This window comes from Condylura cristata, unplaced genomic scaffold, assembly GCF_000260355.1.
Source record: "Condylura cristata isolate star-nosed mole 26May11 unplaced genomic scaffold, ConCri1.0 scaffold00041, whole genome shotgun sequence".
NCBI classification, from domain to species: Eukaryota; Metazoa; Chordata; class Mammalia; order Eulipotyphla; family Talpidae; genus Condylura; species Condylura cristata.
Genome location: NW_004567142.1, coordinates 6603554 through 6623095, shown reverse-complemented (window position 1 = coordinate 6623095; position 19542 = coordinate 6603554). Strand labels below are relative to the sequence as shown.

General features: G+C 52.7%; 1 protein-coding gene across 3 annotated transcripts; it reads left to right on the top strand.

Annotated features, from left to right (window-relative positions):
* The first annotated feature begins 1736 nt into the window (after positions 1 to 1736).
* TARM1 (T cell-interacting, activating receptor on myeloid cells 1) lies at positions 1737 to 13811 on the top strand. 3 transcript variants are annotated; one of them, XM_012733608.1, is made up of 10 exons: positions 1737 to 2096; positions 6536 to 6571; positions 6680 to 6973; positions 7220 to 7519; positions 9992 to 10024; positions 10342 to 10428; positions 10521 to 10548; positions 10961 to 11016; positions 11359 to 11396; positions 13577 to 13811. In XM_012733608.1, the coding sequence occupies exons 1-10, from the start codon at positions 2063 to 2065 to the stop codon at positions 13718 to 13720; spliced, it is 1050 nt and encodes a 349-aa protein (XP_012589062.1). In that variant the 5' UTR covers positions 1737 to 2062; the 3' UTR covers positions 13721 to 13811. The 3 variants fall into 3 exon arrangements, with proteins under 3 accessions (XP_012589062.1, XP_012589061.1, XP_012589059.1); XM_012733607.1 differs by having other exon boundaries at positions 9992 to 10162; positions 10961 to 10998; XM_012733605.1 differs by having other exon boundaries at positions 9992 to 10162.
* Positions 13812 to 19542: the final 5731 nt, after the last annotated feature.

Below are 19542 nucleotides of genomic sequence, written 5' to 3'. Positions count from 1 at the left end.
CACGTGGAGCACATTTTTGGGCTGATGGTTTCATGTTCTTTGGAGAGTTTCCCAAAAGTGATTGCTGGGTCACACAGTCTTTCCATTCTTAGCTTTTAAAGGTGAATCCGAGGGCGCCTCAGCGCTATCAAGCTATGGGTAGCCCCTGCAGCACGAGTTGGACCCCCGGGGCGCAGCAGACCTGTCCTGTCTCCCACTGCCCCCTCAGCAGTGGATCTTGGTCCTTCCACCTGATTCGCTCCCTGCTCTGTCTCTGGGGATCTTCTCACCATCACCCCCCCCACCCCCTCGCACGTATGGCCTACACCTCAGCTCTTGTATCCATAAGAAAAGAAATCTTTTTTTAAAAGGTAAATTCGATGGTCACATATCATCTTCCCAGGATGGCTGCACCAGTACTATACACGACTTTATGTCACCCTATGCTAGGTGCTGTGCTAGTAACTGGGGAGTCAGCGGGGAGTAACGGAGCCGTAAACTCTTTCTGTGACGCTCAGGGAGAGGAGAGTGAATGAAGCTGTAGCAAAGAGCTCCTCTTCCTGTGGGAAATCTACACCAAAGTTTACTCCTCCCACTCACCAGGATACGGTGGAGCCTAGACAGTGTCGCTCTATCAGCATGTGGCTTCCTGGCCTGGCTCTGAGCCGCAGGAAAGACAGGAGGGGAGAGCTCACCCCGGGGCTGTGAGACGCGCGACCCAGGCCTTGACAGCGTCTCTTCGGTTCACACCCTGTTCTCCAGAACTCAGTGCAGGGGTGACAGGGTAAGGGTGGCCTACAGCGCGTGACCTCCTGAAATGACGGGAAGGGGCGTCACTTCAAGGAAACTGAGGGACGGGGAACGGCTAGCCATCTCCACCATCACGATGCAAAAAAAAGGGAAGGGAGCTTTGAAAGTCTGTAACAGGAAGGCTCGTTCTAGCCACAAACTGGCTAAAGAAGTGAAATAAAGCTGAATGCGGAGCGGACGTTAACGCTCCACGGGCGAAGGGGGCCAGCGAGGGCCCAGCGTGTGCAGGGCCTTGGAGGGTGAAGCCAGGTGGCTGTGGAAGCAGTGAGAGACGTCAAAGAGGTGTCAGGGCGTCAGGGTGAGACACACGGAGAGAGGAAGGCTGCTGCAATGCACTGAGCTTAGCTGAGGAATATTAAGGAGGACAGTTGCTCTTTGGAGGGAAATTTGAGCAACGCGGCCGGTCTTGGCGGAGACCAGCGCTCTGCGAAGGCCTTCCTGGCAAAGCCTGGACGCCGCCGCCCTCGGGCATGTTTCTCTTCGCCGTGCGCCCTGTACTTACTGTCCTCTCTAGGTAGGCGTGACTATACGTTTAGCTTTTTCCCTGTGCATGTCGGGCACCCATCATCGAGAGTGTGCCTACGGTCCCACATGTGAAATGTGGCTCTGAGGACCCCTGAAGAGCCCTTCCCGCCAGAGACTGGATGAAGATTTCTGACAGACGGTGAGGAGACATGTAATGGTCAGTCATCTGCAAACCTGTCAGACATGTCTCTTCTGCCTTCTGCCAAAGTTCTTTTTTTTTTTTTTTTTTGCCTTCTTTTAGAAGCTCATCTCATTCTCTTCGAATTTTCACTTCCCCATATCTCCCTTCTCATCTCTGTCACTCAGGGCTGCTGTTGCTCCAACCCACAAGCATCCGCTCTCTGGACATAACCGGAATGTTTCACATGTCATTTCCACTCACGTCTGGTCTACCAAGAAGACTGCCACTTCTCTGTACAAGAGGAACGTCTGTTTATTCCGGAGGGCCTGGGGTCCGGCCACATTCTGTCACTGTGGAGAAGGGGTCTTGGGTGTTGACAGTGACCTCGCAACTGCTCTTGTATTTTGCACACTTGTGAGCAAGACTTAGAAGCCACCGGCCTGAGCTCTGTGTTAACTTAAGACTGACTGGTTTGAGCACCTGTTGCAATAGCTATTCATCACTTCCTGGATGTGACCGGGAGACAAAGTGTGGATATGTGAGAGCGGAGGGTTAAACTAAAGAAGCTGTTCTGGAGTCAAGACAGCAAGCAGGAAGAAGAGCCTTGAGGAGGTTTAGAGGGCCACCATGCTCCCCCAGTTCCTCACTCTGCTCTTCACTGGTAAGACCTCGGGGCAAGGAGGGCCACTGTGGGTGGCAGTGGTTTGGGCTGTGAAGGCAGCTGGAGCTGGTGAGATACTTGTAGGTAAGGGGGAGGATGGGTAAGCAAAGACTAGAAACTTCCATTTTCTATTTCATGGTATGTGTGGTGAATGAATTGAGGCCTTTCACACACCTGTTTTCCAAAATTCGGTCATTCCCGAACTTCTCACTGACATTTTATTTTCTGAAGTGATGACTGTTTTCTTACTACATGATATTCTTCATCAGAATGTCCCGAGTTTTCATATTGTTATTTTTATCCTTAACTCTATAAAAAGAATGTCTATCAATGGGAAACCAGCAACCCACATAAAAATACAAGATGCTCATCAGCACTTAATCAGTGGGGAAATAAAGTAAAACAGTTGAGTTTGAGGTTGCCCCCCCAGATATAGGGGCACCTTCTCCCCAGCCTTGTGCCTAAGAGAGATGAGTGAGTGCAAGTCAGCACCCAGTCACGGCACCTCCGCACTCAGGGTGACATTATGTAATCTCATTTCACTGGAAGTCACTTGATAGCGTGTAGAAATTTTCTGCAGAGTCCTTCTTCTCCCCGTATTTCTTACATGCCAGAAACCTGAGGCTGGCAGCTGAAGGAGCACCAAGCAGCTACTAAGGGCAGACGCTGCAGGCAGATTCTGGCCCGCACAGTTCTAAAGACCACAGGTTTTCCACTGAGCCAAACGCTGAGGCCATGTGGGGTCTTTAGGGTGGAAATGTTTGGAGGGTGAATACACGAGTTCATGGTTGTGAAAACCCCCAAGAAGGCACATACACGGTGAATCCACTTTTTAATGTAATTTTTAAATGTAACTACTCAACACCTGTAGGACCATCCATCATCAAGAAGAGAAGAGGTGTTAAGTGTGTGGCCAGGATGTGGGGAAAGGAAACCTCGTAGACTGCTGGTGGGAATGTAAACTGGTGCAGCCCCAGTAGAAAACAGTGTGGGGTTCCTCAACAAATTACAAGCAGCACCACCATGTGAGGCGTCCACCCCAGCTCTGGGACAGATTGCTCCCTGGAAGAAGTACCTGCACCCACACGGTAACTGCAGGTAACGGAAACCAAGAAATGGAAACCTTCTTAGTGTCCACCAACAGATAAATGGATGGAAAAAAATGTGGCCAATATGCACAGTGGAAAATTATTCAGTCTCAGAAAAGGATGAGATTCTACCATTGGCAACAAGGATGAGCTCTGAGGGCCTTATGAGCCGTGAGACGAGTCAGAGGAAGACAGCTACGGTGTGATTTTACTTACATGTGGAATCCTAAAAAGCTGAGCTGTAGAACCAGAGTAGTGATTTTTCAGCAGAAGATGGTCTGGGAATGAGGAAGTGTTGGTTGCACATAAGCTTCCAGGTATGAAACGATTTGGGGAGCGAATGTACAGCATGGCAACATGTTATGTACTTGACAGTTGCTAGAAAACAAAACCCGAAACCACCAAACGCTCGTAGGGATAAAAGTCTTTCCCGGCAGAGCTGTTGTGACGAGCCAGTTGCACGACCCCCTTCGCACTCCAGGGGGGATGGAATCTCCTAGTGAGAGCCCTTTTCGATTTGGAGGCTCACTCTGAGAAAAACGCAGGGCACCTAATGCCAGAGATGCCTTTTCGCTACCCAAGAGACAGGAAGGAGGAGAGCTGAGGACACAGCCCAGGCTGCGGGCAGACAGGCGCCGCGTCATGGGCTCGGCTCTGCCCACCGCCCGGCCCGGGCCCAGGCGGGGGACAGGGACAGTCAGTGCTGTGCTGGAGGCCATGCCGAGGGGGGCGGCGCGTGGGAGGTAGTTTCTGAAGTTCCAGAAGCCTCGGTGAACAAGTCCCTTTCCGGGGGACTTCCATCTCGGCTGCGACTCTGGGTATCTTCAGAGCAGCAGGCAGAGCGGGGCTCACTAAAACCGACGTGGGCTTTGCCAGCCACGTGTTTCTCTTGCCTCAAAGCTGCTCCCCCGCCAGAAGCAGCCAGGGCACAGGGTGGGGCTGGCGCCACCGGCAATGTAGGCACTGTAAGGAGACGCCCTGGACGAGACCCTTAGGGCGCAGGCAGTTGGGAGGTGAGGCTGGTGTCCTTTGCCTTAGCTTCCACCGCGAAACAAGGAGCAGACCAAACGAAAGCAAAACAAACCCTAGAAATCTGACTGCAGACCCGAGGTTACTTGGGGGGGGTGCCGGAAAAGGTGGGGAGCAAAGGGGAAAGGGAACCCAGTGGGCATTGATGGAGGATGGTGGACTCTGCTGATGGGTTGCAGGGTGGTGAGGCAGATGAAGACACATGACTCTGTGGTATTCTGGACACCCCGCCCCCCCAAAAAACATGTGGATCCAGGTAGTCTCTGGGAGAAAGAGTTCACCAGAGTTTTGGGTGACCCAGTCTGAGACACTCACGCGTGAGGAAACCACGCAGAAGGATGCACTCTGGCTACTGTAGGAGAGCGGAGCCGGGGACTAGGAGGAAAATGTTTACGCTTAGGTCCGTGGGGTGCACGGGGGGGGGGTCGCCGTTGTCCTGGCGGCTGTGCCAGCCACGCCCACACCAGCTACTGTCCCACTGTGGAGATGTGGACAGCAGCCTTCCCTGGAAGGCAATTTTTATTTATTTGTTTATATATAATAGTTTATTTTTACATCATTTTGTGCCTTTCCCATCTCAGTTGTAATCCCCGTGGGCTTCCCATCACCAGATCACCCTGTGCCGTCACCACAGTCCAGTGCATTTCCCCCCCCATTTTTGATCCCACTCCCCACGCCACCCCCATAAAATGTCTCTGGCATATAGCTGTATAGCTGTTCATTATTATTTTCTCGCCTGGTCCATTATACTCCTGCTCTGACTGAAACCATCCGGTATTTTTCCTGTTCTTTCTGGCTGATCTCACTAAGCAGGATCTTCTCCAGCTCCATCCATGTTGCTGCAAAGGGCATGTGTTTGTCTTTTTGGTTGCTGAGTAATCTTCCACTGTGTATATGGACCACATCTTTTTTATCCAGTCATCTACTTTTGGGCATTTGGGCTGCTTCCATGTCTTTCCAATTGTGAATAAAGCAGCAATAAACATGGGGGTGCAGGTGTCTTTTTGAATCAGTGTTTTTGTGTCCTTTGGGTAGACTCCTAGGAGTGGGATTGCTGGGTCGTAGGGAAGCTCCATGTTTAGCAGTTTGAGGAACCTCCAAACAGTTTTCCATAGTGGTTGTACCAGTTTGCATTCCCACCAGCAGTGCAGGAGAGTTCCTTTTCTCCACATCCTCGCCAACATGTGTTGTTGCTAGTTGTTTGAAGATGTGCCATTCTCCCTGGGGTGAGGTGGTGTCTCATTGTGGTTTTAATTTGCATCTCCCTTATTATGAGTGATGTTGAACATTTTTTCATATGCTTGTTGGCCATCTGCATTTCCTCTATGGAGAAGGGTCTTTTTTTAGCTCTGGAAGGCAATTATTAATGAGAACTTCACACCTTGCCTGGTGCCTTTGGCTAGTCTGGTGGGCTGGATTGGACCCGTGAGGGCAGGGGCTGCCAGTCAGCGATTTAGACCAGCTGCCCACACAAAAGTCTTGGTAGCTTAGGCCAAGATTTAATGTCCCTGTTTAAACAGGGTCCTGGGCAACTCAGCAGGTGCCTGACGCCCTTGTTCAAAGGCAACTCACCTCACACTGACTTGCAGTCTCTCACCTAGAGCGCCTCAACACCCCTAAATCGCATACATTGTTTAAACCAACATCACAGCAATAAAATTTACTACAGTTGAAAAATAGGACGAGATACACTAGAAGACTAAGACGGATAAAGGGTGGATGGTGGGTGAAATGACAGCATTGTCTGAGCTCTTGGGGACATTGTGAGGGGAGAGGAATGAGGCATGGTGAGTGGGACAACATGCGACATGAGATGAGACATGGCCTCCGGATGGCCATTCACTGATCCGGAGTGTAGGGGCTGTTCCTGTGCCACCCGAGGAGAATTAAGGTGGAAGATGGGACCCCAGTGGCTGGACAGTGGACTCTACGGTGGCCTGCTAATCCTGGGCTATCTGGGCGGTTCCCCAGGTGACCCTACAGGAGAGAGGAGCGAGGGGAAGGGGGTCAGACCCACCCACCAGGCCTGGCCTTGAAGATGGAAGAGCCACGGCTGAGGAAGGAAGGAAGCAGGAAAGGCAGGAAATGGAGTCTCCCTTGGGCCTCAGAGGGAGGCCCCTGGCGGCGGCTGGATTTCAGCCCAGTGCCACTGGATTTCTCTAAGTTGCACACTGAGGGGAGCTCATTGGTATAAGCCACCGCGCTTGTGGCAACCACAGTTTCTGCCACCACGTGGGTTCAGGGCAAAGCCGGGACTGCTGAAGAACGTGATGCAGGTGATGAGCCCCGGGGGGCTCCACCTCACGGCCCTTCCCTCTGCAGGGCTGCGTGTCAGCCAAGGAGACACGGCAGGAGGAGGTGAGTGTTCCCCCCGCCGACCCCCTCCAGCCCTCGCCTCCCTTCCTCCAGGGGCCTCTGGGGGGCAGGTGGGGGCTGGAATCCTGGCCTGACCTCTGCCTCCTCCAGGGTCCCTGCCCAAGCCCTCCCTCACCGCCTGGCCCAGCTCCGCGGTTCCTCAGGGCAGTCCCGTGAGGCTGACGTGCAGGGCTCCCATCACGGACCTGGGGAAGACTTTTCTCATAAGGGGAGGACTTACCGTGGAGGACATGTCCTCGTCTGAGACGACAGGGGGCCTGGCCTACTTTAACTTCACTGGTATACAGTCCAGTCAAGCTGGATGGTACACCTGTGAGTACCAGAGGAAAAATAAGCCCCGAGATACATCACCACGCAGTGAGGCCCTTCTGCTCCTGGTGACAGGTGAGGATACCTGGGCTTCCCGGGGCTGGCGGGTGAGGGAGGAGCCCGAGTCGGAGGAGGCAAGGGCGCCCCTCCAATGCAGCTGGGGGGCTGGGGGAGACGAGCGGAGCTGGTGTTGCTCACCCAGGGCTGAAGGAGGCAATGTGCTCCTGGAGCTGGGTGGGAGAGGAGGGGCCCGGAGTCTGCCCCGCCTCCCCAGAGCCCCCTGACAGGACGGCGTGACCCTGGAGCCTTCTTGTCTTCCAGGTTACTTCCCTAAACCGAGACTCCAAGCCCCGCCAAGGGGAGAGGTGCCCGCAGGAGGGAATGTGACCCTGCAGTGCCACTGGCCCCAGCACATGACTGAGGCTACACACTTCGCGATACTGAGGGCAGGAGTGTCATCGACACCCACCCAGGTCTGGGTGTCACAGAGGAGGGGGGCCAGCTTCTCCCTTCTGAATGTGACAGCCAGTGACAGTGGGAACTACAGCTGTGTGTACCACCAGACCCAGGCTCCATTCCTGGCCTCACACCCCAGTGATCCCATCTCCATCCAGGTGACAGGTAGGGTTATTCCCACTTGGGGGACATAGTGAACTGCCTGCCAGCTGCAGACAGCACGTACAGGGGCCCCAAGTTCCCATAGAGCTCTGGACCCCGGGAAAATCATTTTGGAAGAATCAAGTGAGGACATTGACCCTATGGGACAGTAGAAGGGGCCTTCACTAAGAAATAGGTAGTGGAGAGTCCATCAGAGCTGGGCATGGGGCTTCCCCACGGTGCCCACGTGGACTTTCAGGCACCAGGACGGGGTGAAGCCTCCTGGTGAGGCAAGATGCAGCCACATCGTGGTCCTTGCTCCCGGCAGGGCGCCACCCTTTCAGGCTACAGTGTGAAGGCGTCTCCTAGGGATACGAGGAGGTTCCAGCCCAGAGGCCAGGGAGGGGAAGTGCGGTCACTGCCCCGGGGATGCCTCTCTCAGACAGATGCAGTGACTTCCAGAAAGATCGTGTTCCCCTTTCATTTGCACTCGACACTTCTGCTTTTTAGTTTAATCGAGCTGAGTTTTCTTTCCGTGCCTACCCCTTTCTTTCCCTTTGAACATGATGATTTTTTAAAAATGTTGTGGTAGAAATGCATAAGTAAATTTTATCATCTTCACCATTTTTAACAGCACAGTTCAGTGGCCCATTTTATCTAATTTAGTTCATTTGTTTGGTCCCTGTGTGGCATACAAGTGAAATAATACAAGTTCTGTGTGACTTATTTCACTCGATAGAATACCCTCAGTCATATCCACGTTATTGCCAATGGCAGGGCTTTCTGCTTTTTAATAGCTGCGTAGTATTCCACGGTGTCTATACACCACATCTTGATCCACTCCTCTGTCACTGGCACGTAGCTGTTTCCAGCTCTTGCTTACCGCATCTGCTTTTCTGCCACTGGCTATTTCCCTTTGGGGTTACAGACCCCAAAGTAGAATTGATGGCTCGTATGGCAGTGCTCTCTTTTTAATTTTTTTAAAGAAAGAAGTGATGGGAGCGGGCAGTGAACTTCTCTGAACTGCCAGCTTCTCTGAAGCACAGCATTCGAGGAGAGGAGTCTTTAGAAGGAAAGAGAGAGGTGGTGGGCGTCACATCAGAGCTCACTGCAGCTGACGGTGGCCCCACGTCGGCTGTGCCAGGCACCTGGTGATCCTGTACCTGTGTCAGCCCTTTGGGTTTTAGCTTGCTTATCTGTAAAATCAACCTGTCCTTGCTCTATCTTGACCTCTCTGCACCAGAAGGTTACAAGCAGCCCTGTGGCTGCGGGCGACCATTAGAGACCCGGTCTGAGAGCAGGTGCAAGAGTAGTCAGTGGGGGTGACTGCAGGCTCATGGAAGTGCGTGTCAGTGTAGGTCCCGGGGAGCACTGGAGAAGGCGGCCAAGAGGCTCCACTTGTCTCTTCCTGGAGGCCACAGTCATATTTTCTCTAGAAGAGCGCTCCCTGCAGGTGGTGGTAGCCAGAAAACCATAACCCCTAGGGCGGAGAGAGATGTCTAGCTGACCACATGTTTACATTGTGCACATACAAATATAGACAATAGACATGCTTAGATGTAGATACGCATCTATATGTACACAAGTATATATGTTACAGATGCATATCGTATATATCAATTATACGTGTGCGATAAACCTTTCACCCTACCTGTTAGAACTTACTTTCCTTTGAGAAATTCCAAAAGCAGTAACAGAAAAAATAAGTTATGTGTGTGGGGGGTGCCGGATGCCGCTGTCTGCGGACACTGTGTCCCACATCTAGATACATGAGCGGCGTGAGAAAGCACTGACGGGTCGAAGTGGGCGTGACAAGCTGCGCTCTGCAGGGCAGGCTGAAACCCAGCAGAGAGCGGCCCGAGGCAGGCGCCGCGGGTCTTCGTGCGGCTGGATGAGGCCCCCCGCATTGCGGACGTGACCAGCTTTTCTCAGTCTCTGCCTTGACTCTTAGTCAATGCAAAAGAGCAACAACCCGTTTGACCCTAACAACTGGGAACCAGAGCACAGCCAAGGTGCCACGTAACACCAACAAGCCGACTTGGGGTCTTGGGGTACTGGGGAACACTTCAGAGATACTGTCTCCTTCCTCTCTGCACCGTATTTCATTCTGTTGCCTCGATGCAGCTAAAACTCAGAAAGCGATCCTTCCACGAGCCAGTGGGAGAGCTGCTAAGCCTCCCCACTGTTTGAGAAGCCCGAGACGACCACCTAGGAGAATTAACGGAAGCTGCGCCCAGAGTTTTACTTGTTCCCATTAGTCACACTTGCTCCAAGTTGTCGTTTTTGCACAAGTCAAGGTGAGAAGAGCCCCCCTTTCCTGCCAGCCATGTGCACGGTTCTGCCTTCCCCGGGGCGATGCCCACCCTGAGGCTGGTGCCAGCCTTCCGGGCATGCTTTCACGGTGCAGATTTGCTTGGGAATTCATCGTGATAAAAAAAAATGTATAGGGCGATAGATGTTCTACATTTTTTTTAACTCAGAAATTCTGTTTCCCAGATAAAGAACAGCAGGGGACATCCAAAGGACTAGGTAAGAGCACAGACGTTCTGCAGACACGCAGGCGGTCCGGCCTGGGGCGGGCTTTCCTGCCGAAGCAGCAGGAGCCGCGAGGCCTCACGTGTGTTTCCACGTGCTCGGACCCTGCCGGCTCCTCTTCCAAGGAGCAGGGTGAGTCTCAGCGCCCCCTGCTTCCTCGCTCCGTGGCTGGGAATCAGGCTTGCACTCTGTCCCTGCGGGCGGATGCCCGGGACACGGGCAGAGGGCTGTAGTCCATTTCCGTTGTGCCGGGAACTCAGAGCCGGCGCCAGGACGTGGCTGTGTGTCTCTCCCCGCTCTCTCCCCACCAGGGGCCACAGAAGTCACCCTCATTGCCGTCTTCACTTCACTGCTCCTGCTCCTCACAGCTGTGCTCATCTACAAACACGCCCGATGTGGTGAGCTCAGGAGGCCCAGGCCCAGTCTGGGGGCGCCGGGCAGGAGGATGCTCACACCAGGGCCATTTCATCCCCTTCTCTTTCATCCCCAGGGGCAGCTCCTGGCAAGGTGACCGCAAGGTAGGGCCCGTCAGGAGAATCCCACCGGCCTGGCCTTAGCTCGTCCCATCCTTGAGTGAACTACTTCATCTTCCTCGCCTCCACCTGCGTGGTCCCCCACCAGCTCCAGCCACCACCCAGCTTTCCCTCCATCTTCTCCCTCCTAACGCTCACCCCCTCACGTCAGCATTCAGTGTTCTCTCCTTGGGGGCTTTCCTGACACGGCGCACACCCCCACCCACTCCTTGCTCCTTATTTCTCAAGACTTCTCCCGCCTGGAGCCTCTCGAGACGGGAGTCCGAGCTGGGAGCGGTAGGGAGCCGGTTTTACCGAAGACGGTGTCTTGCGCCCATCACCACTCTTACGCACACAGTCTGGTTTTCTCTCTCAAGTCTCCTTTTCCCTAATGCTTCCTTCTGCTTCTCTTCCTCAGCCCCCACTCGTGGAAGGAACCTGAAGAAGCGGAGACAAGTAATCACGGCTGCGCGTGTGCATGCTTGGATGTGTGTGGATGCGATGTGCGTATGTGTTTTGCGCGCACGTCAGGCTGTGTATTCGAGTGTGGTGGGTGTCCAGGACCTTCACATGCACGTGAGCCATGTGCGTGCGTGTGATTTGTGAGCGTGAGGTGCGCGCTTGGATGCGCGTGTAAACGTGTGAGCGTGTGCAGCGTGCCTGGGCGTGTGGCGGGGCCTGAGGACGCGTGTGTGTGCAATCCTGTGCCCACGTGGGTGTGGATGTGTGTGCGGTGTGTGTCTGAATGAGTACGTTTACGGGTGTGGGGACCTGACCCCTGGAGCTGGGTTGAAGCAGCACTCTCTCCCCTCCCAGATGCATCTGTTCCCAGGCTGAGCTGCTCTCCGGCCGCGGTGAGTTTCCGCTATGGGGCTTTCCTTTAGCCCCACCCCGCTCCAGACCCTCCATCTCCCCCCAGCCCACCTCCCGCTGGGGACAACCTGGTCTGACCGCTTCTGTGGCGTCCCTGGCCATGGGACCTTCTCCCAGGCTCGGTCCTCCGGGAGGAGCGACCTGTTTCTCCTAGGAGAGACAGAGCAGACAGCCACAGAGCGATCACTAGGACTCCTCACCGGTGTGTGCATTCGTCACCTTGAAATGATGATTAGCAGCAGCGGCATTATGCAACCACTGGTATCGGGATGTTTCCCGCCATGAGCCTCAGTTCCTGCATCTGGACACCGGTGACACAGACCTGCAGGTGGCCAGTTCTAGGCACGGCAGGCCCTAATCGCTTTCCCTTACAGTTCAATTTTGTTTTCAATTCTGCAAGACACACCTAACATGAATTCCCCATTCTCACGTTTACGACCCAGTGACATTTGGGGCCCGGCAACAACTGCCTGCGACAGAGCCCTCTTCACCCAGAGGAGACCCCACGCCCTTCTGGCCGTCACTCCCCTCCGTCACGAGCTTCCCGTCCCACCGGGCTGGCCTTTTCTGGACATCTCACATGAACACTTACTTCACTAGTGCAGGACCCCCCAAGGTTGGGGGGAGGGGGCTTAGCTGGCAACTGGTCATTTTGAATTAGGAGAAATTGGGGGACATTGGAGAATGAGTTTTTCCCCTCATCATCTGTCTCTTTAAAATCAGGGATCTCTGGTGAGGGAGGAGGGAGAAACTGTTTTAAAATGACAAGACTCACTTCACTGTCTGTCCTCTGGACCTCTTTAGATGAGGCGACTATTTGAAAAGTCATTCTAGATGCCTACATGCAGTTCCTAACACATTTCTCTGTTCAAAGGAATCTCTTCGCATCCCATCCTCACTGAGTTGTTTTTCAATGTTTCGCTGAAATATAGCAGTTGATTTCCCTGCCTCCGATCTTCCCCATAAATTGTCTGCTGTGAAACGGACTCACCTTTTGCAAAGACCCATCCTATCCTTTCTGTCCCTTTGCTCCTTTCTCGCCCCTTCTCCTCAACTCAAAGTCCTCGGGATATTTTTTAATAGGCACAATTCTTGGAAGCGTTCTATGCTGTCTAATTGTCTGCTATGCAAACGACCGGTATTTGTAAAGTTCTAATTTGCTTGCTACCCACAGTTCTCTTTAGCTCCTCTATCTTGTTGAAAATGGCCGCACTCATCCTTTCTGGTGGCTGTATAATCTTCGGTGGAGACGGTCGAGCACATCACCCACCCAACATCCACTGATGGGGCTGGGCGAGTGTCACTGCCTTATCCAGGCTAGTGCTTGCAAGGGCTATTTCCAATATCTGTGAGGATAAACGCTGCAAAATTCCTCGTAAATTTCTCTTAAACTTACAGTCTAGATACCACAAAACTTTACTGGAATGACCAGAAAATGGATTCCCATTCTAGGGACTTCCATGTGCATGTGATGAAAGCTTCTTTTCACTTGTTAAGGTCTCTTATGTCAATTATTGTTATTTAGTCTTTACCTTATTTTCTAGTCCATGGTCTCTGTAGGGTAGAGAAAGACCAGCTTCCTCCTCAACAATAGCTGGGTGGATGAATTACGCACTACCGCTTAGCAAATTGTTCCCAAACTAGGAGCTTGGTGCAACGTGATGATCTCACAGCTGCTATAGGGCAGGCCCTCGCTGGGACCTCTCTGGGTCTCAGAGCTGTGAACAAGGTTTTGGTCAGGGCTTGATTACGCGAGGGTTCGCTTCCGCATCCGCTCAAGGGGGTTGTTGGTAGGATTCTGCAACTTGCTGCCTGCTGGCTGGAGACCACACGGGCGACACAGGCCCCCATGCTGCAGATCCTGCAAAGGCGGCTGGTTTTATCAGCTTGAGCAGATGAAGAAGGAAACAGCGAAGTGTGAGAAAGGCTGCAGGCTCTCATGTCTCGGTCTTGGTCACGACACCCCCTTCTTTCTGTACTCTTTGGGGAGATACAAGTCCAGTCAGCCTCAAGAGGCGAGGGGACGTCACCGGGACATAAAGAGGAGGAGGTTCTGGGAGATGGCTTAGAGAGCTGTCTACCGCGTTGCGATGGTTGCTAAGGCTTCAGTCAAATTCTCCTCCGGGAAGCGCCTGACGGCTTTCTCCTTGTTTACTGTCAGGATGAAGGCACTTGGATGTCAAGAGCTGAAGAACCCTATGGAGTGACTTATGTTGAGCTGAACACCAGGTCCCTACAGGAGCACCCTTCCAACCAGATGAACCAGTCTCTGGAAACCTGTGTCTACTCAGTCCTTAAAGCATAGGGTGGGCACCCTCCCTATGCTATGTGCGGCGGGTTAAAGCGCAGCACTGAGAAGCTAAAGCCACTTCAGCATGAGTTCGATTCCAGCCTGCCCCGGAGGTGACCACATGGCGCGGCAGACCTCTCCTGACCCGCCCGCTGCTCCCTCAGCAGTGGACTTCGTCAGTCGGCCTGTTCTGCTCCCCACTCTGTCTCTGGTAGATCCTCTTACCGCCCCTGAGCCTCTGGCCTGTACCCCAGTTCTGTATGCACAAATAAATAAGTCTTTTTAAAAAAATAGTCAGGGTACCCCGGAAAGAAGAACCTTTGACGAGAGACACAGTGGAGACGGGGCAGAGGATCGTGGGGGACGTAGGGCAATGGGGAGCCTGCTCCTCCAATCCGCTCTGCTTCCTTCTGAAACGGCTTAAGCGAGCGGTGTTTCTCACACTCAGTGATAAGCCAGCCAGAGGAGCCGTCGGGCGGGCAGGGCTGTGGTAGACTGACCGTGGCTCCGTCGCGGACGGCTCTGGCTCAGGGGTATCAGCCTGACCTCTGGGGGCTGGCGGGGGGCAGGAGGGGTGTCACCCATGCAGGCTCTGGACACAGGCTCAGGGGAGCTGCTGGCCAAGGCAGACACCCACGTCCGGGGGAGGGGTTCACCCTGAGAATACAGGAAGCAGACCTACTCTGTGTCGCTCCATTTTACAATAAAGTCATGCCGTTATGTCAAATTGTGTGTTCCTGGCAGATTATTGAACCTGAGTTAGTAGTGGGAAACTCCAGTTTCCAGGCCGTTGGTCAGAAGGGCAGGAGACCCGGGGAACCTGAGCTTCCAGCCTCTGTCCAGAGTCAGGACGTTTTTGTGACGCTGAGCCCGAAGCCCCTGACCTGTGCGCAGACTCCAGGGGCTGTGGGGATTGTGTGGCGGCTCAGGAGTGACTCCCCCACCCAGCGCCATCAAAAGTCAAGTTTTGAATTGGATGCTGACCCTAGTCAACACCTTGGTGGCAGCCCGAGGGCCCGAATGAGACGTGTCACATACACCCTGGGCTTGTGTAATATCATTTCGCAGCAACAGCTCATCAGCAGACCCACACAGACTTGTGCATCTTCCACAGAATGAGGAAACAGCTTCGCCTCCGTGGGCCAAGACAGGGTGTGAGACATCAGATAATTTTCTGGAAAGGGAATGGGCTTTTGTTTGAAGCTTTATTTTATTTATGAATGCCTGCAAGAGCTGGGGTGTAAGCCACAGGTGTGGGGGGGGCGTGAGAGGATTCACCAGAGAGAGTGGGGAGCAGGACAGGCGCATCCACTGACATCCACTGCAGGCAAGACAGGAGAGGTCTGCTGCACCCTGTGGGTCAGCTCCCTGGCCAGGGATCGAACTCAGGCCACAATGGCTAGTGATAGCTTGATAGTGCTGAGACTTTAAGCCGCTCGCTATGGTGGAAGCCCCAGGAATTGTCTTTGAGGAGGCCTTGTTGGGGCCCATTTACATGTCTCCATTACCCGGCTCAATGTGATTCTAGCAATTTTTGGCAGGAAGCACAGGCTTGGACCTGGATGGAAGGTGGTAGATGGGTCAGCTAAGATTGGGTTGACCTGGGGCTCACATTTCTAACTTGCAGAGGCAAGTATTTTTTGAGCGAAGGAAGCGTCAGCGGGGCTGGTTCAGCACATGGGGTAGAAGAGATATGGAATCTTGCAGTTTCAGATATGCTGATAATTTCTTTTTGGGGAACTCACTGGCCAGTAAGGGCTATCAGTTGTACACACACTTTGCAGGAGTTGAGAAAGAATTTAGAGACCACAGTTTCACAAAACACTGTGGAACTCAAAGAACCTGGCGCTACACCCAGTCAAGGTGGGTCCGCAGGACTATGCCTGGTGGCTGATTCTGGTGGGAGCTGGTCTGAGCTGTTCTGTGGACGGATAAACGGGCGTGCTGGTCCCGGAAAGGGACACATGATTAACAGTACTGCTTTGTAGCCGGGGGCCGCAGAGGGGGTGCGGGAGGGGTTCTATCAACTTGCCACATTGCTACTTCACTTTTTCAGAGAAGTGAAGGGGGGACTCGCAGGGGCGAAGTTCAGCTGAGTCACCAGTGGGCTCTGACATGGGGCTGGCCGAGCAGCAGGACACCAAACCTCAGCGACGTACATACATTCCATGGCCATCGTGCGGGAAGTAACCCCAACCAACGATTCATTTCGGCTTTCCTTGTTCCCAAGTCAGAAGCTCTACCCATGCTGCCCTTAAAAAGAGGATCCCCTGGGCCCTCCCTGGTGGCGCAGCGGGTTAAAGCACTGCACTGAGAAGCTAAACCCACTTCCGCATGAGTTCGATTCCTGCCTGCCCGGGAGGTGACCACATGGTGTGGCAGACCTCTCCTGACCCGCCCGCTGCTCTTCTCAGCAGTGTACTTCGTCGATCTGTCTGTTCTGCTCCCCACTCTGTCTCTGGTGAAGTCTCTCACTGCCCCTGAGTCTCTGGCCTGTACCCCAGTTCTGTATGTACAAATAAATAAATTAAAAAAAAAAAAAGAGGATCCCCTGGTCCTTGTAGCCAGGGCCGCTTACGCTCATTTTCAAGCTATCGCTACTATGTTGTATCAGTTTTGCACCCAGCAGATGCTCAGCACGGCCCTCTGGGGTTCTATGGGTCTCTCCTAACGATGGACCTGGCTGCCACAGCTAGTGAAGGAACTGCCTGGCATCAGTCCTTAGCTCCTGGCCAATGGACAACATCGAGGAACCTGAATGACCACCAGTACCATCACCAGCAAAGCATCTCCTCAGTAGAAGCCAGTTGACTCAAGCCCTAGGTGGTGGTGGGGGGCGGGGAGGGGAGGTAGTTGCCTATCTGATATCTAAAATTTGATTGAGACAGACAAGGATTTTCTGTGAATTTGGTGCTTTAAGATCGGCTCGGAAGACAATATTACAGTTGCAACATCAGCGCAGTGACGGAAGTTGGCTGTGGGAGGGAGGCCCTGAAAGGTCACTGCAAAGCCACTGGTTCCCACACGCTAGTCTCAGCTCAGGCTGTGTTTGTGACCATCCCAGCTTCTCTCGCTGCTGAGGACCCCACACAGAAGGCCCCTGGACAGACTGATCAGCCACTATGATCCCTAAGCTACTTTCCCTCCTCTGTTTCAGTAAGTCTTGGGGGCAGAAAATTGGTGTGAGGTGTAACGATAAAGTAAAGGCAAGGGAAATCTAGCAATGTCAGGATATTTTAACTACATCCTGCTCCTTTCCAAGCCTTAAGTCTGAAGCCTCATAAAGGTGTTTCAGTAGAATGGAGCTGCGTCAGAGACTAGTGGCAAATGGCTCGCGTGCTGATATAGCCAATGGCACCATAGGCCTGTTTACGGAACGCCATCATGTAAAGCTTAACTATCTCCCACGCACCAAACATCACCACAGGTAACACCAGTGGGGTATGCTCCACATTTGGGAGCTAACACTCTGGTCCTTCCCAAGACAACGACAAAACAACAAGGGCCAGACTAAAATGCACTCAGAGATTAGGATCTGAGCTTGCAACTCTGAGCTTGCTCAGCAGAGAAGCCCAGATCAACCACAACTGCCTATCTCCACAAGTGCTTCTTCGCAGCCACCACACAAGATGAAGAGGGTGGCACACATGGGTTTGTTGGCATGGAAGCATCCTAGGGTGTCTCAGTAAGCCAGGAGAGCAAAGATGAGTGTTTCAGAATGTCCCCAGCTGGGGAGCGACAGCACAGCGCACAATTAGTATTTCCAGAAACCAGTAAAGCTTGAGATCCACCATGAGAGGTGGTCTTGTCTTGTGTGGTCCTTTGCACTTGGTTTTCCCTCTCGACATAATTTCCAGACCCTGAGCCTTCAACAAACTGTTCCATGGAACATTCCATGCTGGGGAGGTTTGCCCTAGGAGGACACATCCAGTGATGTTTTTGGAAGGACATGTAGGGATAGAATGAAGAAGGTACGTTTGGGTCTCTAGCTTACTGGACAGCCTATGTTGTATGTCATGTGTTAATTGACCATGTTATTGGCGAGGCTTCTGGTCAACCACATGCTATGAGTAAAGTTTTTCAGAAAGTTGAACATGATAAGCGGGGTTGTCTGTGTTTATATGTTTAACCATGTGTAGATGTACAGTCCAGCAGCCTGATATACGCTGCGTTGCTGTGTGACCATGAACCAAAACCTCTTCAACCCCAGCACAAACTCAATCCCAGTTCCTCCTTTCTCCACAGCTTCTCTATTCTGCTCCCGGGAATCTGCCTGTTCAAGTGACTTCCTCTAAGAGGGAGGGGGCACTACTGTCCTTGCAGGGTAGCTAATTTTCATCACTGTTTTCAGGGTCCTCTCATGGAGTAGCCCACATCTGAACGTCTCTCCTCACGCCTGAATACATCCACTCTCTGGCCAGACCACGTTTTGTCCATTTGGTCCGTTTATCCTCTTCATCAAAACTTCAGTCTTCTCAGCGTCTCGCTACTTATGACTTTTATACTTCAACACACAAAATCTAACATTTTTCACTGACCCACGCAACTTTAGTGCAAAGGCCCGAGAAATTCTCATTTTCACTGAAACACAAAACTGTTTAATCTGTGAAGGGGAGAAAGGGGAAAAAAAAGACCTAACCACCATCTGTTGAGCTCGAGCGATCTCTCTCACATTAAATTTCATAGGCAGGCATGATGCCAAGTTTATTTAATGTTTTCCCAACGACGCGTTTTATTTTTAAAATTGTGTCACTGTTTATCGAGGTGACCTGGTTTATAACACCGTATATGATTTAGGGGTGCAGGTTCACACCTCTTCAGATGTATGCTACCAAACCACACCTATCACAACCTCCCCAGACACCCCACTTTTGTCCTGGGGGCCCCTTCTCCCCTGTGATCTTTACCTCCCTCCCCTCCCTCGAGTACCTCAGTTTGACCACCAATTTCTAGGCATGTTTGGTTCCGTTTGCCTCCTCCTTTGCTCTCTCCATGCCACATGCGTGGAACCATCCAGTGCTGTGCTTCTCCTTCTGACACTCGGCGCCTTCCCCTCCAGGGTGGATGGAATTGGTACTGTTAATTTTGCAGAGATCTGGGCTGTCAGGCTAAAGGGCGTCTACCATGTTGGAGCATTGACGCCGGAAAGTCCGTGTCATCGGATCACTTCCACTGGGAAGGTTCTTTCTCTGCAACTGATGCCGAGCGTCCATGTTGTGGGTCTGAAGGATGTTCTGCCAGGCTCACTGAGCCGTGGTTCTGTAGCTCTCCTGTAGGTGTGCATCACCTGGGGAGCACAGACCTTTGGTGCCTGAGTCCTGCCCCCAACGATGCTGATTCATGCTTGTGTGGTTCGGTCTGTAGCTGGAATTTTCAGCAGGGAAGTACAATGTGGAACTAAGGTTAAGAATAACTGAGTCAGAGAATGCTAAATGCAGCTGGGTGGGGGGAGGGCAAGTCCCCTTTTTGGCACCGCCATTTGGTATTTTGAGGCTTGTTTCAGGACAAGCAGTGACCTCTGTTCTGTGTGGAATACGAAAGGTGGATGAGAGATAACAGCAAATGCTGGAGCAGAACCTTCAAACTAAAGGCTAAGGCGGCCTCAGCCGCTGCCTCCCCAGGGCAGGGCTCACCAAGAATTGCTGGTGGTGAGAGCGAGGTTTGGAGACAGGGGTAGAGGAAGACAGGGAGAGGAGGCTGCCTCTTCTCGGCCCACGGGTGCCGGGGCCTCTCTTACAAACCATTTCCAGTTGTTTATTGAGGGAACATGGCTGTATCTTTGGGGGTTAGAATGCATTTGTATAGAACATGTCTACAAATGTATGTTTGCACCCCTG